At 49.2% G+C, this 14,858-nt stretch overlaps 1 protein-coding gene across 1 annotated transcript in view; it reads right to left on the reverse strand.

The window, feature by feature from the left end:
• Positions 1 to 2,819: 2,819 nt before the first annotated feature.
• snrkb (SNF related kinase b) overlaps positions 2,820 to 14,858 on the reverse strand; it is a 53,622-nt gene continuing 41,583 nt past the window's right edge. Inside the window, exons 5-7 of the mRNA XM_042340409.1 lie at positions 7,241 to 7,453; positions 5,221 to 5,364; positions 2,820 to 4,997 (exon numbers count right to left, since the gene is read on the reverse strand). Coding sequence (XP_042196343.1) covers positions 4,049 to 4,997; positions 5,221 to 5,364; positions 7,241 to 7,453 — 1,306 coding nt within the window. The 3' untranslated portion in view covers positions 2,820 to 4,048. The remainder of the gene's footprint in view (positions 4,998 to 5,220; positions 5,365 to 7,240; positions 7,454 to 14,858) is intronic.

Raw genomic sequence — 14,858 nt, forward strand, 5'->3', positions numbered from 1 at the left:
CAATTCAAAAGTAAACTCAAAACAAGTATTGCATTTAGAATGTTATACGAGACTGAGGAGCTCATGGAGTGTCTAAGCTCATAGATCAGCAACATGACAAAGGGAATCCATCAGAGAAATAGTGATCAAAGGAAGGAAGGAGGTGGAATCAGCTGCAAAGAAAACTGAGATTACAAGACGAAGCTGGTAAAGATGAATCGAGGCTCTTGATGATGAACCAAACTCCCACACACCAAAGACTTGGCTTCAGAGACAGATTAACACTTGCACCTGCATCCGTCACTCTAGTGGAGATAAGTCTCAGATCTCAGACATTCAGTGACCTGATGTGAAACGGACAAGCTGTCATGAGAACTGTCAGGAGTGAGTTTGATCACCATTGAAGGGTAACCTCTGTGTACAGATATGTTCTGGCCATTCAGAAACTGCTGGATCCTTTCACAGGAACTCACTCCCTCGCTATCTGGTCTCTCGCTTAAAGCTCGTCATTTTATCTTTTGTTGTCAGAAGGAAACTGGGCGGTGTGGTGTGTGTGTGTGTGTGAGGGGATGAACACAAGAGAATCGTGCAGTGTGGGATGAATGAGTGGATGGATATGAGGGAATCTAAGCAGCCAAATCTGTCATAAATTTTGAATCATAGTAAAGACTTTCTGGGTGAACCGGATTGTGTGGCTTATTGCTCAGTCTCCTGAAATATGCACATCCAATAAAGAGAGGCAAGCAATGTCAGCAGCTGAGATGACTCCGATGTTAGATTATAGTTTGGCTGCCACGGACAGACAGTGTTTACAATATGATCTGGATAGAGCAGATTAGGGACAGGGGACGAAGAGGGTGGGGAGTGATATGAGATTCGGAGGAAGATATAGCATTTATCATGTCAGTGCGATGTCTCAAAGCGCTTCACAGGATATACTGTGAAGTGGTGTGACTGTATTTTGTGGGCAAAACGTGGCAGCCAATTGGCACATGATGGGAATGCCAAATTTTATTTGGGTGATTGTTGGCCAGGACACCGGGGGAGAGAAACTCCCTTCTCTTTTTGAATATGGGATCTCTAACATCCACCTGGACAGGTAGACGGGACCTCAGATTAACGTCTCATCCGAAGGACGGCACCTCAACGCAACACACTCCCAGCACTGCATTGGAGTGTCTGCTTAGACTATGTGATTGCACACCCAGACGTGGGGCACGAACCTGCAAGCTTCTGACTCCGGGGCGAGAGCGCTAGCATTGCGCCGGGCTGATAACCTTTCCATGTTCCCCCGATGACTTGCCACCCTCTCAGCCAAGGCGGCAGTGAGGAGCCACAATTGGATCCAAAGCGAGATACCAAGAGCCTTTGCACACACTGCTTGGCAACAGCTGGAGGCACGAATCCGTCCTCTCCTCTCGAAATGTGTCTCATCTCAACGTGATGGGAGTGACATTGACAGACAGGATTACACGGGGGATAGTTAGTGGATCAGCGTTAATGCTGGCGTGAAGCTGGAAATAACGCATTAACACTGGAGTGTTACGTCACAGTAAACCGGTGCCACTCAATGTCTTTTTTTGGGTCAGCCGGCTGTCTTGACACATGCGGAAACCCATCACAATGCTTAAGAGGATCCAAATCAAACCATGTCGAATGCAAGGATTTTATATGCGTGGCACGTACACATTGAAATTTCCACTCGTCTGAAATGGAATGCGCACTCTCTCCCTAGAGGGATGTGCTCTGCTTATCAAATGATGGAGTGTATTAGGTGTAGGTTGGTGGGATCCAAACTTAGACCCCAGCATGTGCTTTCGGGCTACTGCTGGAGCTGAATCAGCTCAGTGACAAAAACAACAACTTGTATTTATATACCGAGTTCTGATGAGTCTGCTCGAGTTGTATTAAGGTACGAATCAATCCAAACATATCCTCAATCCCTCCTGCCATACGTCTCTCTGCACATTACATCACATTCGTATAAAGAGAGGAACAATCTGTGCTGAGGATGGCTTGGCATGGTTTGTTAGATGGGGAAAAAAAAGAGAAGTTTTACTCTTAGCTGCTACCGAGCAAGTCACATAGGGAAGTGCCACACCTTTAAAGGTTCTTTACCTGTGTCAGTGTCACACCTGTAAAGGTGCCTTACCTGTACCTACCTCAGCGAAAGCATCTCCAGCGTCCTTCCCTCACCTGCTGTGCCACCTCCCTCCTTGCCTCCACCCCGCCCCCATAGGGGCCATTACTCAGATGTGCCATTAACTCTACACCTTTCTTCCCCCAAACCAGGGTGAGAGCCTGATAAAAACAGGTTCATGATTAGCTCGTGCCCCCACCTTAGTGTGAGAGAACTTACCAATCCTTGTCGTGTGTGTCTTGTCTGTGGCTGATACCCGAGGGTGTTGGGGTTTGGCAAGAGTCCACAGGTTTCTGACCCAGAGGCCAGATCGCTGCCAGCTGAACCAGGCTGACGTCTTGGCGACTCGCTGGGCTCAGTGCTCAAAGCCATCCTCCTTGGGGGATGGGGGGGAATGGGGAGGGGGGGGGACTCATAAAGGTTCCGACACACCCAGAAACCCATCACCGGGCTTGAGAGTATCCGAACTGGACAGAATTCCACACGGGTACGGCCACCCACGCAGGGGAAATTTCGCCACGTCTGGAAGGGAACGCACCCCCCCTCTCTCTCTCTCTCTCTTCCCCCCCCCCACAGAGGGTCGAGTCTGGCTTATCCTTATCCTGGAGAGTGCGTACATATATATATTTGAGGTACAGGCTGATGTGAGGCAAGGCTTGGGGAACCCAGAGCTTGAGAAAAGTCGGGACAGGAATAAAAGTTAAGAGAACATTATCCTTTATTAATATTTTCGAAACATAGGAGGGGATTGGGGGGGGTAAACGTATGCATCTCGTGTAATGTGGCACGTACGGGGTGGGGGCATTACCGCCGTCACATACTTCATGTTTTAAAGCAATTTTCGCCAGCCTCCCCACTTCCCAACCCAACCTCCCCCCCCCACACCCCACCCCAACCAAACGCTGCACTGCTCTGTATAAGTGTGGGTTCGCACCCAGTAAGCGTTTGCAATTAGTTCCTACTATCTTATGTACACGTATGTAGAATATAGACTGGAGTGGCGAAATGTACAAATTATACTGTTGTACAATAAAATAAAATGCAGCACTGTATCATTTAGGAAAATTGCTATTTCATATTTACAGGGATTCTGGGCACCCTCATACGATGAGAGTATATTTACACTGGCTTAAGACTCATTCACAGAACAGCATTTACAATGGGTCTTTCTCTCTTTTTTTGGAAAACTAAGCGCTACCGATCGAAATGAAAGATCTCATTAGAAACGTAACAGAACTGAATCGGACGGCAACGAACGTGAAAACGTTCCAGCTCGTCTCGGCTGTTGTTTTTTTTTGTTTTGTCGCTGTCGTTGCCGTTGTTTTTAAGATCACAGTGAAAGAAAGGGGTGACTCGCTTGCTGAGTTGTTAGAAAGTTACCACCGCAGTGAGACAAGACAAGGTCGCTGAGCCGGGCATCGGTTAATGCGTGGGATTGTTGATGGATTTTACAGAGCAAAACTCTCTGGAAGTTTGAACATAATCCTGAACAAAACTAAGATGGGATGGAGGGGCTAGGGGTGGGAGGTGGGTGGGGGGGTAGGAGAGTGGATCTGCCTCAAACGTGCCGATGAAGTACAGGATGACAGTCCTAAGTGATCGCCCATTGCTGCTCTAACACTGCAGAGCTGTCCAGCTGCCTCTCGGTTAGGATGTTCTCAAGTTTTGCTACAGAGCACCAGGTCTCTCGGCGGCCTCCGAAATGCAGAAGCACACAACTACCTGTACATTCAAGCCCTTATACCCGCGATTGTGTCTCGACCGTTCAAGTCTCCTTTCTCTTTGCGTCCCCTTCCCCACACACACACACACGCACACAAGCCCCGAGGCTGAGATGTGAGCGAGTGAATGTGTGTACGTATGTGTGTCTGTGTGTGGGTGGGGGTGGAGGAGGGGAAGTGCATGTATCCCCCCCCCCCCCCCAGGAGCTCAGATGACATGGCAGCAGTTGAATTGTCCGAAGGGCAGGAGGTTGTCCTTGGAGCTGGGTTTGATTTTGAAGGCCAGCGCCTTTTCGCACAGTGGGATCTGCAGGATCCGCTCCCTGATGTTAACGTTCTTGGCTCTGGTGGGGTCCGGCCTGCTCAGGGGGTCCGCGCTGACCCCCGGCTCTGCCGTCCTCTCCGCCGGGCGTGCCCGCGGGCTGTCGGGGGCCGGCCCCTCTCTGTCCCCGGTGCTGGGGGGCTCCGGGGCCCTGGAGCCCTCCTTGCCTGCGCTGTTGTTGTTGCTCTCGTTCATCAGGTTGATGGGCCGGCTGCTGAAGTGCACGGCGAGCTGCTCGCTCTGCTCTGCCCAGCGCCCGCAGCAACCCGGCCCGCCTGTCAGGCCCGTGATCAGGACCCCGCGGGCGGCTGGCTCTGTGGCCGCCGCCCGCTGCCGAGGACCCTCCTGGGTTTCGGCTGCCGGCTCTGTGCCCGCCCCCCGCCTGCCCCCCTTGTCGGGGCTCCTGGAGGCGGGCTTCTGTATGTCCATGTGCCCAGGCCCCATGCAGGGCCTCAAAGCCTCACTGGGCAAACATGTCCCTTTCAGCACCTGGACCACGGCCACTTTATCTTCCTCCTCCTCTTCCTCATCTTCCTCACAGATTTGTTGCAGGACGGGCGGGGTCTTGGGGGTGACGGAGGCCTCCAGCGAGGAGCGCAGGAGGATCTGGATGGGGGAGGGCCCCGGGGCCCCGCTCGGGGGCTTGGCTATTTTCTTCAGCTCCACAGCCCTGCCCCTCCCTGGCCCCACACCCTCGGCCCCCCCGGTCCCCCCGTCTCCAACACCCCTGCCCCTGGCAGGACGCTCCAGTGAGAAGCCGTTGTGGGGGAGGGGCGGCTGTCCACGCTGCTCCATGGCAGCCACGAAGCTGGTGATCGGAGTCGATAAGGACTGTCTGTAATAAGGAGACACATCGTCCATCAGTCACGAGAGGCACAGAGGGGCAGAGGGGACCGGGGAGGGGTGGTAGACAGGGGCAGTGGGGCAGAGAGCGGCGGGGGTTAGGGACTGGTGGAGGGGCAGAGAGGTGCAGGGGGGACAGAGAGGGGCGGTGGGTGGAATGGGGACAGAGTCGGTCATTGACTCCACACAGCGGGTCCCCACTCTGGATCACGTACCTGCACTGCACGTGACTGCTCCAGTTATAATCCAGGTTCAGGTTCTGACTCTGCGTCTGCTTCTCCTGCTTCTCCCTCAGGATCCTCTCCGCCAGCAGGAAGTACGTAGCCGTGATGTGATTGTAGTCGTCTGCCTCCAGAGCCCTGAGAGAGAACCATAGAGAGCGTGAGTGACAGAGTCTGGCTGCCCGTCACTGCATTCATCATGATAAGCTGTTTTATCTTGTCCTGAACAGTAGAACCAGGTGACAAGGACTGGGATTGATCGGGGGGGTAAATTGAGAGCAAATCTGCGGAAACACTACTTCAGTGAGCGAGTGATAAACTTATGGAACAGGCTCCCTCGGGAGACAGATAGTGGAAGCAGAAAATGTTGTCCGTTTCAAGAACAAATGAGATAGATTTCTGCGAGAAAATAATATCTCGGGGATACAGTACATAGTTTGGGACACGACATGTCAAGCGACTGCCAGGATGATGGAAGGTGAACTAGATGTACCTTGGCCTTCTTTGGCCTGGCAAATTCTTGTGTTCTTATCATCACCATCATCAACAACTAGAGAAGATCAGGAAGTCCTCTAACCCACAAGTTGAATGCGAGCGCTTGTGGCAGTACAAGACAAGCATAGATCCTGTCATCGTTGGTGTAGAGACACTGTTAGTAAGACCATTCAGGAATGACTTGACAAGATATCCAGCGCACAAAATGTCCACCCCCTGCACAAAGTAGTATCAAATCTACTCAGAAAAGTAACATCCGATGAAGTGTAACAAAGTAGTGTTATTGTCCTGGCTGACCAGTTACCGAAAACCACTCGGAAAACTACCTTTACGAAGCGCTCTAAAGCGCGATAACACAAGAGTAACCCCAAACTAATCTTCCTTCCATTTGTTATCGCGCCCGTGACCTCGGCAAGGACGTCTCAACCACTTCACAGGATTTACCCGTCAAGTCTAGTGACCGTGAGTTTTGTAGGCGAGCAAGAGAACCACTCGGTGCCCAGCACTGTCCCACAAACAGCCGTGATCAAATCTATCTGGGGGATTTTCGGCCACGACACAGGGAGAAACTGCTTTCTCTTATCAAGTTGTGCAATATTTCACGACCACCTGAAGTTTCAGCAGGAGGCCGCAGGCGGCCTCACGAGCTAAAATTAGCAATGATATCATCCTTACTTAACTTCTAAAGGTTAAGTGCCGAGGTCAAGCTATCTGGGGAAGGGGACTAATGACATGCCCTTGCATATAACACAGATAAATCTTCTGCCTCATCTTCTCAAACAGGATGATCTCATCCAGGACTAAATGCACCAAGTTGGTGAGGTCTGGCTAACATCACAGAAAGTGATAGGACCTGCGAGATGATTGATATACAGATACCTCTCTCTCTGTTTAACGCTGAGGTCTAGTAGTTGCTGTGTTGAACAGATGTCAAGAACACAAGTACCACTCACGCTAGAGAGAGAGACAGCTGTCTGAGTGACAGCCCGTGTGAAGGTGGGAGGAAGGTGGGTATAGTTTTGCACAAGGTTAGCAGCCCACAGGCCACAACCTTCTGATCCAGAGAGGAGAGTGCTCCTGATTATACCAGGCTAACGCCCAAGAAACTCACCCTCCTCTAAGAAGGTGTTATCTGTTTAGTGTGACACACCTCAATGCTCACTCTTTCTGATATGGTGCTATTCGAAAAGAGAAGGGAGTTTCTCTCTGCCGGTGTCCTGGCCAACTATCACCCAATAAAATTGATCACTCGCTCCATGGCTGTTTGGGGGACATTGCTTTGCGCAAACTGGCTGCCATGTTTCATCCACGAACCTACACGGTCAATCCACTTCACAGTATATCCAGTGAAACACTTTGAGACATCTCAATGACGTGAAAGGCGCTACATCAAATGCAAGGACTATTATCATGACTGACTGAATCAGGCTGACACACAGCCTGCACCTGAAACATGTACATTTCCTGCAGTTCATCTTCTCCTGATTCTGGGAAAGACAAGCAGACGAGCAGCACTTACTCCTGGATAGCTCCTCGGTCAGCGATGCTGCCACACTCCATAGACTGGATGATGATTTCATGCTCCTCGTCCGACAAGCTCTTGTAGGAGGTCAGAGGCAGGCTGAGCTTCTTGGCCGGTGATGGGTCCACGCCCTGGAGCCAGGGATGGCTCTCAATCTCTCCCAGGGACGCCCGCCTCTTCGGGTCCCTCTGCAGCATCCTCGAGATCAAACTGCAACAACACAAAGCGCAACACAGTCGGTGACCAGCGGGAGTCACTAGCGAGCTAACAAGGGTTTCCAGGCTACACTGCAACAAGCAATGGATTCGCAAGTCCTTATTTAACACTTGAGAGCTGTTTCTTTTCCTCTCTCCCGATTTCATGTTCAGACATCACAAAGGAAAAGGACAGAGAGACAACAATGCACATTTTGCCCACAAAATACACAGTCAATCCACTTTACAATATATCCTGTGAAGTGCTTTGAGACGTCTCGATGACGCGATGACATGGTAAGGCGCTATATCAAATCAAGGATTATTATTATTATTATAGGACTAGTATTGCGCGAACAGGTCCTGGCACAGAGAGAACAGAGAGCAAACAGATTCCAACATTAAAAACAGTCCGAGTGATTGTTTCTATTCTGGGTTTCCCTGAGGATCTCAGCTGGAGGAATGATATTTGCCTAATAACACGCTTCAGAGATGAAACCAATCTGAAGAAATGTTAAACGTTTGGATGGCTGATGTCCTCGTGCTACAAGCAGCAGCCAGCGTTTGTGACTCAGGACTTGACGAAATCGCCGCGAGATCAGTTGAGATGAGATTGGATGAAGAAGAACCTTCAGCCCTTTTGATCTCGTCCTTCCAGGATACAACAACAACAACAAATGTCATGTGTATACCGCCCTTTATATCAGGAGGACATGCCAAGGATCTGGACAGTTAGGGCTTTGGACCCGAGCTGGGGATTGGGATTAGGAGGGGTAGAGGCAGGGAGGGTGGGGGTGGGAATAGATGACTGAAGATGCAATCGTAGAGGGTCTTGAGACAGGCCTTGAAGGAGGCAAGGGAGGGAGCGAGGCAAAGGGACTGTGAGGAGGGAGTTCAACAAGGTGGGGGCAGAGAAGCTGAAGGCCCACCCAACTGGCTTTCCATTGAGTTTTTTTCCAAAAGACACAAGAGTCCAGTGTCCTGGCAGCTACTGGCAATATGGTTGGCCATCCCTCTAGGCTATGCTTGAACCTCGACCACAGAGGTGAAAGTGCATTCCTCCTACAAATGCACCATTGTTCCCTTTACCTTGGATCACTAATCTCTCTCTCCACTTTTTATAGCTTCAGGATAATGAGCGTGTCAGTAGGTTATAAATTAACCCAGTAACCTCCAACTCACACGCACAATAATCACATAATCACCTCCTTGTCAAAACAGGAGAACACATTGCCAAGTAAAGCTCTGACACCTTTAGCCAGGAGTGAGATAAGACCGCACACTTTCACATCAACGCTACAGAATTATTCTCTCTCCCCAGGTGTTTTCCCCATTGGAGATCAAAAAGGGCTGAAGGTTCTTCTTCATCCATGGTCTCCCATGGCTTTCTTGTGGTTGACAGCCACCCCTTACCAACCTGTTCGCTCCCTCTGCTCAGCGGGCTCCGGCCTGCTTCACATCTCCCGTCTTGCCCGCACCATCATTGGAGGGTGTGCCTTCAGCCTCGCTGACCCCACCCTCTGGAACGCCATCTCGCAGACCCTCTGCCTTGTCCTCTCCATTGCTTCCTTCAAGACCCATCTCAAGACCCTCCCTTTCAACCATGCCTTCGGTCACTTCACTGGTGACCCCAGAGCCCCGATATGCACGACTGATATTCTACATACCACCAATAATAAAAGTTACCAAACGGTTAATTATTCACTCGTTCGAATAACCTGTTAACTAAGAACAAAAATCCGAGCCAACAATTCCCAAAATCAAAACGGTCACACACTCCAAGGACATTGATGTGCAGATTGGCCGCTGCGTTGATCCATAAAATACACTACAACTTTGCATTATATCCTGTGAAAGCGCTTTGAGGCATCTCGATGATGTGATACAAATGTTGGTTAAAATGCAAGGATTATTATTATAATGATAGAATCGTTTTGAAACCTTTAAACAAAGTTATCTAATCTTTTATCTGGACTTATTTTTTGCCAGCTATTATACTGAAGGAATGATCTGGGGAAGAGCTGCATTGTCGGAGGTGCTGACCTTCAGATGGGATGTTAACCCAAGTGAAAGTCACATGCAGATAAGCCATCGCAATGCAAACAGCCCAAAGCTTCACTAGGATTTTGGATGGGGAATACACGATGACTGATAGCTCGCATATCAGTTGCTCTGCCTGGGAGTCTGGGCCAGGCAGGGCAAGCCCAAAAACAACAACAACAACCTGCATTTATATCGCGCCCCTCACGTGGGGTAGCATCCACACAAAAGCCAAGTGTATTTCCTCCCTCTCCTGTCCTGCTTGCTCTCCCCTTTAATCTTCTATCCAATCCCTTTTTGGAGCCCAGCGACAACTTCAGCTTCTGATGCTTTTAATATGTATCCTTTACCTCCGAGATGCGAATCAGCCCGGTCTAAATAAATCTCTGAGGATTGCAGTGAACCCTCTGCTCCGAGCGCCTGGGAATACTTTGCAATAAGGGGTCAGTGCTGTTGGAAATCCAAGTGATCTGAGGCTCCAACCCGCAAGAGGTGTCAAGCCAGCGAGCAGACAGCTAAGCCCTGCCTTTGATGTTTTTATCCTGTTTCCACAACACTCTCAACACAAGGCTCCCAGTCTCGGCGATTCCTATATTCCCTCGAAGCTCTGTGCAGATCAACAACTTAAAAGCAGCTGTCTCCCACTCAGGTTCCTTAAAGGCGTAGGCCAACTCGGACTCTCTCGCCACAGGGTAGCAGACAGACAGGGACTTTAATTCGACAGGTGACAGTGTTAAACTAAACTAAAAGGCATCAAACTGGATCACTCTCTCCTGTCTCATGCCCCGACTTGAGATTCATCATCTGGACTGATGCTCCAGTGCAGTTCTGGGGGAGCATTGGATTGTTAAGAGGTACCGTCCTTCATGTGAGACATTAAACTGGCATCCCATCTGCCTGTTCAGATGGATGTTAAAATCACATTTGATAAGAGACAGGAGTTTCTGTCTCCCTGTGACCTGGCCAACAACTCCCCCCCACCGCCAAGTAAAATTAGTCACTCACTCCATGGCTGTTTGTGGGACATTACTGGGTGCAACTGATTGCACAATACACAGTCACTACACTTTACAGACGCGGTTTGACCAATGTTGCAAGCTACATCAGATGTCACAATAACTAATTAATGACCGAGTAGCATTAGGAAAACAGGAATAGGAGGAGGCCATTCAGCCCATCAAGTCTGCTTCACTGTACAAGTCACCGGTGTTTAAAGGTAGAAGCCTCACGGCGTTGTTGGTGGTAGGACTCACTTAGTGACGAAAAAGAACAGACAAGAACTCAAGGATTCAGTGGGTGTCACCAATTCACCACTTTTATCCCTGTGGTTCAAGTTTAGTATCTCCATTTCCTCCCCTGACCCCATCCCACCTTTAAGTCCTTCCCTGTTGTACATAGTGGAGTCCTGTAGCTCAGTGGTTAGAGCACTCGCTTTGCAAGTGAGAGACCTGAGTTCAATTCCAGGCAGAGGGCGAAACCTTGGGCAAGTTTCCTTACTCCACACAGAGCCTAATAATAATCCCTCCAAAACCAAAAACAATAATAAATTGGTCATTTTCAATCTACGACTGTTTGTGGGACATTGCTGTGCGCAATTGGCTGCCGTGTTCGCCCACAAATATACAGTCAATTCACTTTACAGTGTGTTCTGTGAAGCGCTTTGGGACGTCCTCCTGACGTGAAAAGCGCTATATCAAATGCAAGGATTATTATTATTATTATTATTATTATTATTATTATTATTATTATTATAGCATTAGCGAGTCCTGCCTGTCCCAATCCTTATAGGTCAGGGATCTGCAGTGGAGCCAACCACACAACATCACACACACACGCACAACAGGCTGTGTTCCAGCACAGATGCCCTGCTCCAGTCAGTCAGAAGAGATCTGAACACAGGCGAACAGCTGGCAACCACAGCCTATTGCTTATCTCAGTGCTGCGGGTAGTTCCTTTAGTCCTGATCTCATGCATTCAAATGAATTTCACTCATAGTTGCTGGCACACGTTGGCTGCTAGGTTTGTCCACAGAACATCATTCTATTGTTAAATCAAGCTCCTGTCTGTCTGATGGGGGGGACGTTAAAGATCCCGTGAGACTAACGGAAAACACTAGGAATTTCTCCCAGTGTCCTGGCCGACATTTCCTTCCATGGTTCACTCATTTCACGCCTGTTTGAGGAACATGGCTCGACGCAACTTGGCTGCTGCACCTGCCTGCACAACACACAGTTACTATGCTTCGCAGTAAAATCATGCAAAGCGCATCCTCCTGACATTGAACCATAGAAATTTACAGCACAGAAAAAGACCATTCGCCGAATCATGTCTGAGAGCTCCTTCTATTGCAAACCTTTCAATCCCATTTTTCTGATCTTTTCCACATACCCCTAGAGCTGACTCCTTTTAAAAGTGTTTATCTTGAGATATATTTGAAAGGCGCTATATCAAATGTAAGGATCATTATTGTTATTAACTTTGAGAAGCGCTTTGAGACATTATGATGGCACAGGGATTATATCAAATAAAAGGGTTATTATTAATTTTTTATATTAAATACAAATTGCATCATTAATTCCCAGTTCATCCTATACTTTGAGATGGTGTTATGAATTGTACATTCTGTCAGCCTTGCAACTCAGGTGGATCTAAAGGGAAGGTTTACCGTCTCTTATCTGAAAGTAACGTGGAATCTTTCTTCCAGTTTTCTGGCTTAATTTCCTCTCCTTTATCCCAAATTCAAACAAGTGAGGTGCTCCCCTCGCCACTGCTTATGGAATATCAACATTGTGGTTTAACTGTCACGTTTGCCTCTGTAATAATATTCACTTTCCGATCAATTCATTTTTAATTTGATTTTGCAAAGCGCTTCAAGCTGTTGATTTTCCGTGAAAGGCGCTGCATAAATACAAGCTACGTTATAAATTATTCGTACGCACTAATCCCTCCTCCCTGAAGCAATTTAATGTGAGTCTGGCTCAGTTGGTAGTACCTCCGAGTCAGAAGGTTGTGGGTTCAAGCCCCTGTGTTGGGACTTGGAACTCAACCGTCTCGGTTGACGCTCCAATGCAGTGCTGGAGATGTGCTGCATTGTTGGGAGAAGTCATCCTTCAGATGAGACATTAAACCCTGCCTGTTCAGGTGGACTTTAAATATCCCGCAGACTATTCGAAGATTATTTGGAAAAAGAAAGGAGTTTCTCTCTCTCCCTGGTCAACAAATCCTCCATTATAAAACTGTCACTCACTCCATGGTTGTTTGTGGGACACTGCTGTGGGCAAACTGGCCGCTGCATTTCGGCCACAAAACACACAGTCCCCTCTACTTTACGGTATATCCTATGAAGCACCTTGGGACATCTCAACCATGTGATAAGACATTATATCAAATACTAGAATTATAATTATTATTAACAAAATTCTGTGAAATGCTGTGGCTCCCGAGATGAGATGTGGCGTTTAGATAGGACATCAGGCAGGCGATGTACCGTGAAAGGGGCTGCCCAGCGAGCGTGTACAGATTGAGGCAGCGAGTCCCCCGGCCTCAGGCTCAATAAGTGCCCCTCCAGGCATTTCAGGACCTGAGACAGCAGCTGGGAGCAGATCGCTGGGTTCTCCTGTCACTACAGCCCCGATCCACCCTGTGGCCCAGAGTCGAATTCAGCCAGCAACAGTTTAATTAGATGTCACTGCGAATAACATGGATTAGCAATTCTCCTTCTGTCTCTGCGTATTTAACTCAATGCCATTTCAAGCCACCGCAGATCAGCACCCTCACACGCCTGGTTTGAGAATGAGATTGGCTCTGTGCTGTCGCCACACACTGCGTCGTAACTCACGTTCGCTTAGAATTACGATGAAAAGTCCCCCTCTTACCCCCCCCCCCACCTTTCTCTTCCCCCCGCACCCCCGCCTCGCTCTGATATCTCTCAGATTGTAATCTCATTGCAAGGTTCAAGCCCTCAACCAGAGGCGAGAGCGCTATCGCCTGAGCCACAGCCAGGGTTTAGGGACTTCAGGATCTCCTCCTGACGTGAAAGGTGCTAAACAAATGTCTGTTGTTGTTGTTGTTGTTTACAGCAGGCACACATGCCTGGCAGGGAGGTGAGTGAGAGACAAGCTCATACAGGCCGTGGGGGCTGGGAATCAACCCCTACCCCCACTGTGCTCAGGGACCAGCTCCAAACATCTCAAACTAATGGAGCCCCGGGGGAACAAGATAAACAGAATACTAGTGGAAAGTGTAACCTATTTTTAACATAGGCCCTCCAAAAAGGTCCTGGTTTGCCTGAGAATAATACAACTCCCCAAATATTGTGGTTTTCCTGCCCGGTTGTATAATAAACAATCTGCTCTACTGTACGACATCCAAAACATTCCTGTTCAAATTAAAAACTGCTGCCAAGCGGGTGTGCGAATCAGCTAGTGAGTGAATGGGTCGGTGAGTGGGTGGGTGAGTGAGTGCGTGGGTGTGTGAATGGTTGAGTGAGTGAATGTGTGGGTGAGTGAGTGAATGGGTCGGTGAGTGAGTGAATGAATGAGTGAGTGAATGGGTGGTGGGTGAGTGAGGGAGTGGGTGGGTGGGTGAGTGCGTGAATGAGTGAGCGAGCGAGTGAGCGAGCACTCCCACATTGCTACAATCCCTGGCACTGTGTCACTTTCTCTCGGATTCCCAGCTTTGACCAAGGATATGCGAGCGACCATACTGATGTCAGACCCTGACTGATGATCCAACTGTGACGTTGGATGACCTGGCCCGAACGGCTGGCCTTGAAAGCAGAGTGGGTCAGGGCCGTGCTCCAGCGCAGCCCATCACTGAAGCGGAGAGGACTGAGCGCGGTGCCGAGGGCCGGCTCTGCCATGTGGGCAATCACTGCAAGAAGCAGAAGCTTCGAGCGTTTCCTGGATCAAAACAACGTGAGCTCATCTCACAGGAGCAGTGAGGCGGTGTGTCCTGCGAAGCGCTTTGAGACTTCTCAGCGATGTGATCAGATGCTACATCCTAATGCAAGGATTACTATTAATTAATGCTGCTTGTCTGGATGCTCCTTGTTCCTCCAAGCTCATCGCTCTAACCCTGGGTATCAGCCTCGCTGCTCTCCCCAGACTAAACGTCCGGCCACTGAAATCTACACGCAGAGAGCGGACAACCACGCTCGGTGAAAGAGAGAGCCCCCGTTACCACGACAACAAGGCAGCAACATTGCCGGGCACGTACAGAGGTTTTATTAATACTCAAAATTGCTCTGGCAACGAGATCCACAGTCATGCGATCTCAGAGGCATCGCTAATGACAATCCTTCCCGAGTCCTCAGCAAGCTAATTGACAATATTTGGACTTAATACGGTCTAATAATCCGCCACCACGCAGCGCTAAGTATG

Source organism: Callorhinchus milii, unplaced genomic scaffold (genome assembly GCF_018977255.1).
Source record: "Callorhinchus milii isolate IMCB2004 unplaced genomic scaffold, IMCB_Cmil_1.0 Scaffold14, whole genome shotgun sequence".
Classification (NCBI taxonomy): domain Eukaryota; kingdom Metazoa; phylum Chordata; class Chondrichthyes; order Chimaeriformes; family Callorhinchidae; genus Callorhinchus; species Callorhinchus milii.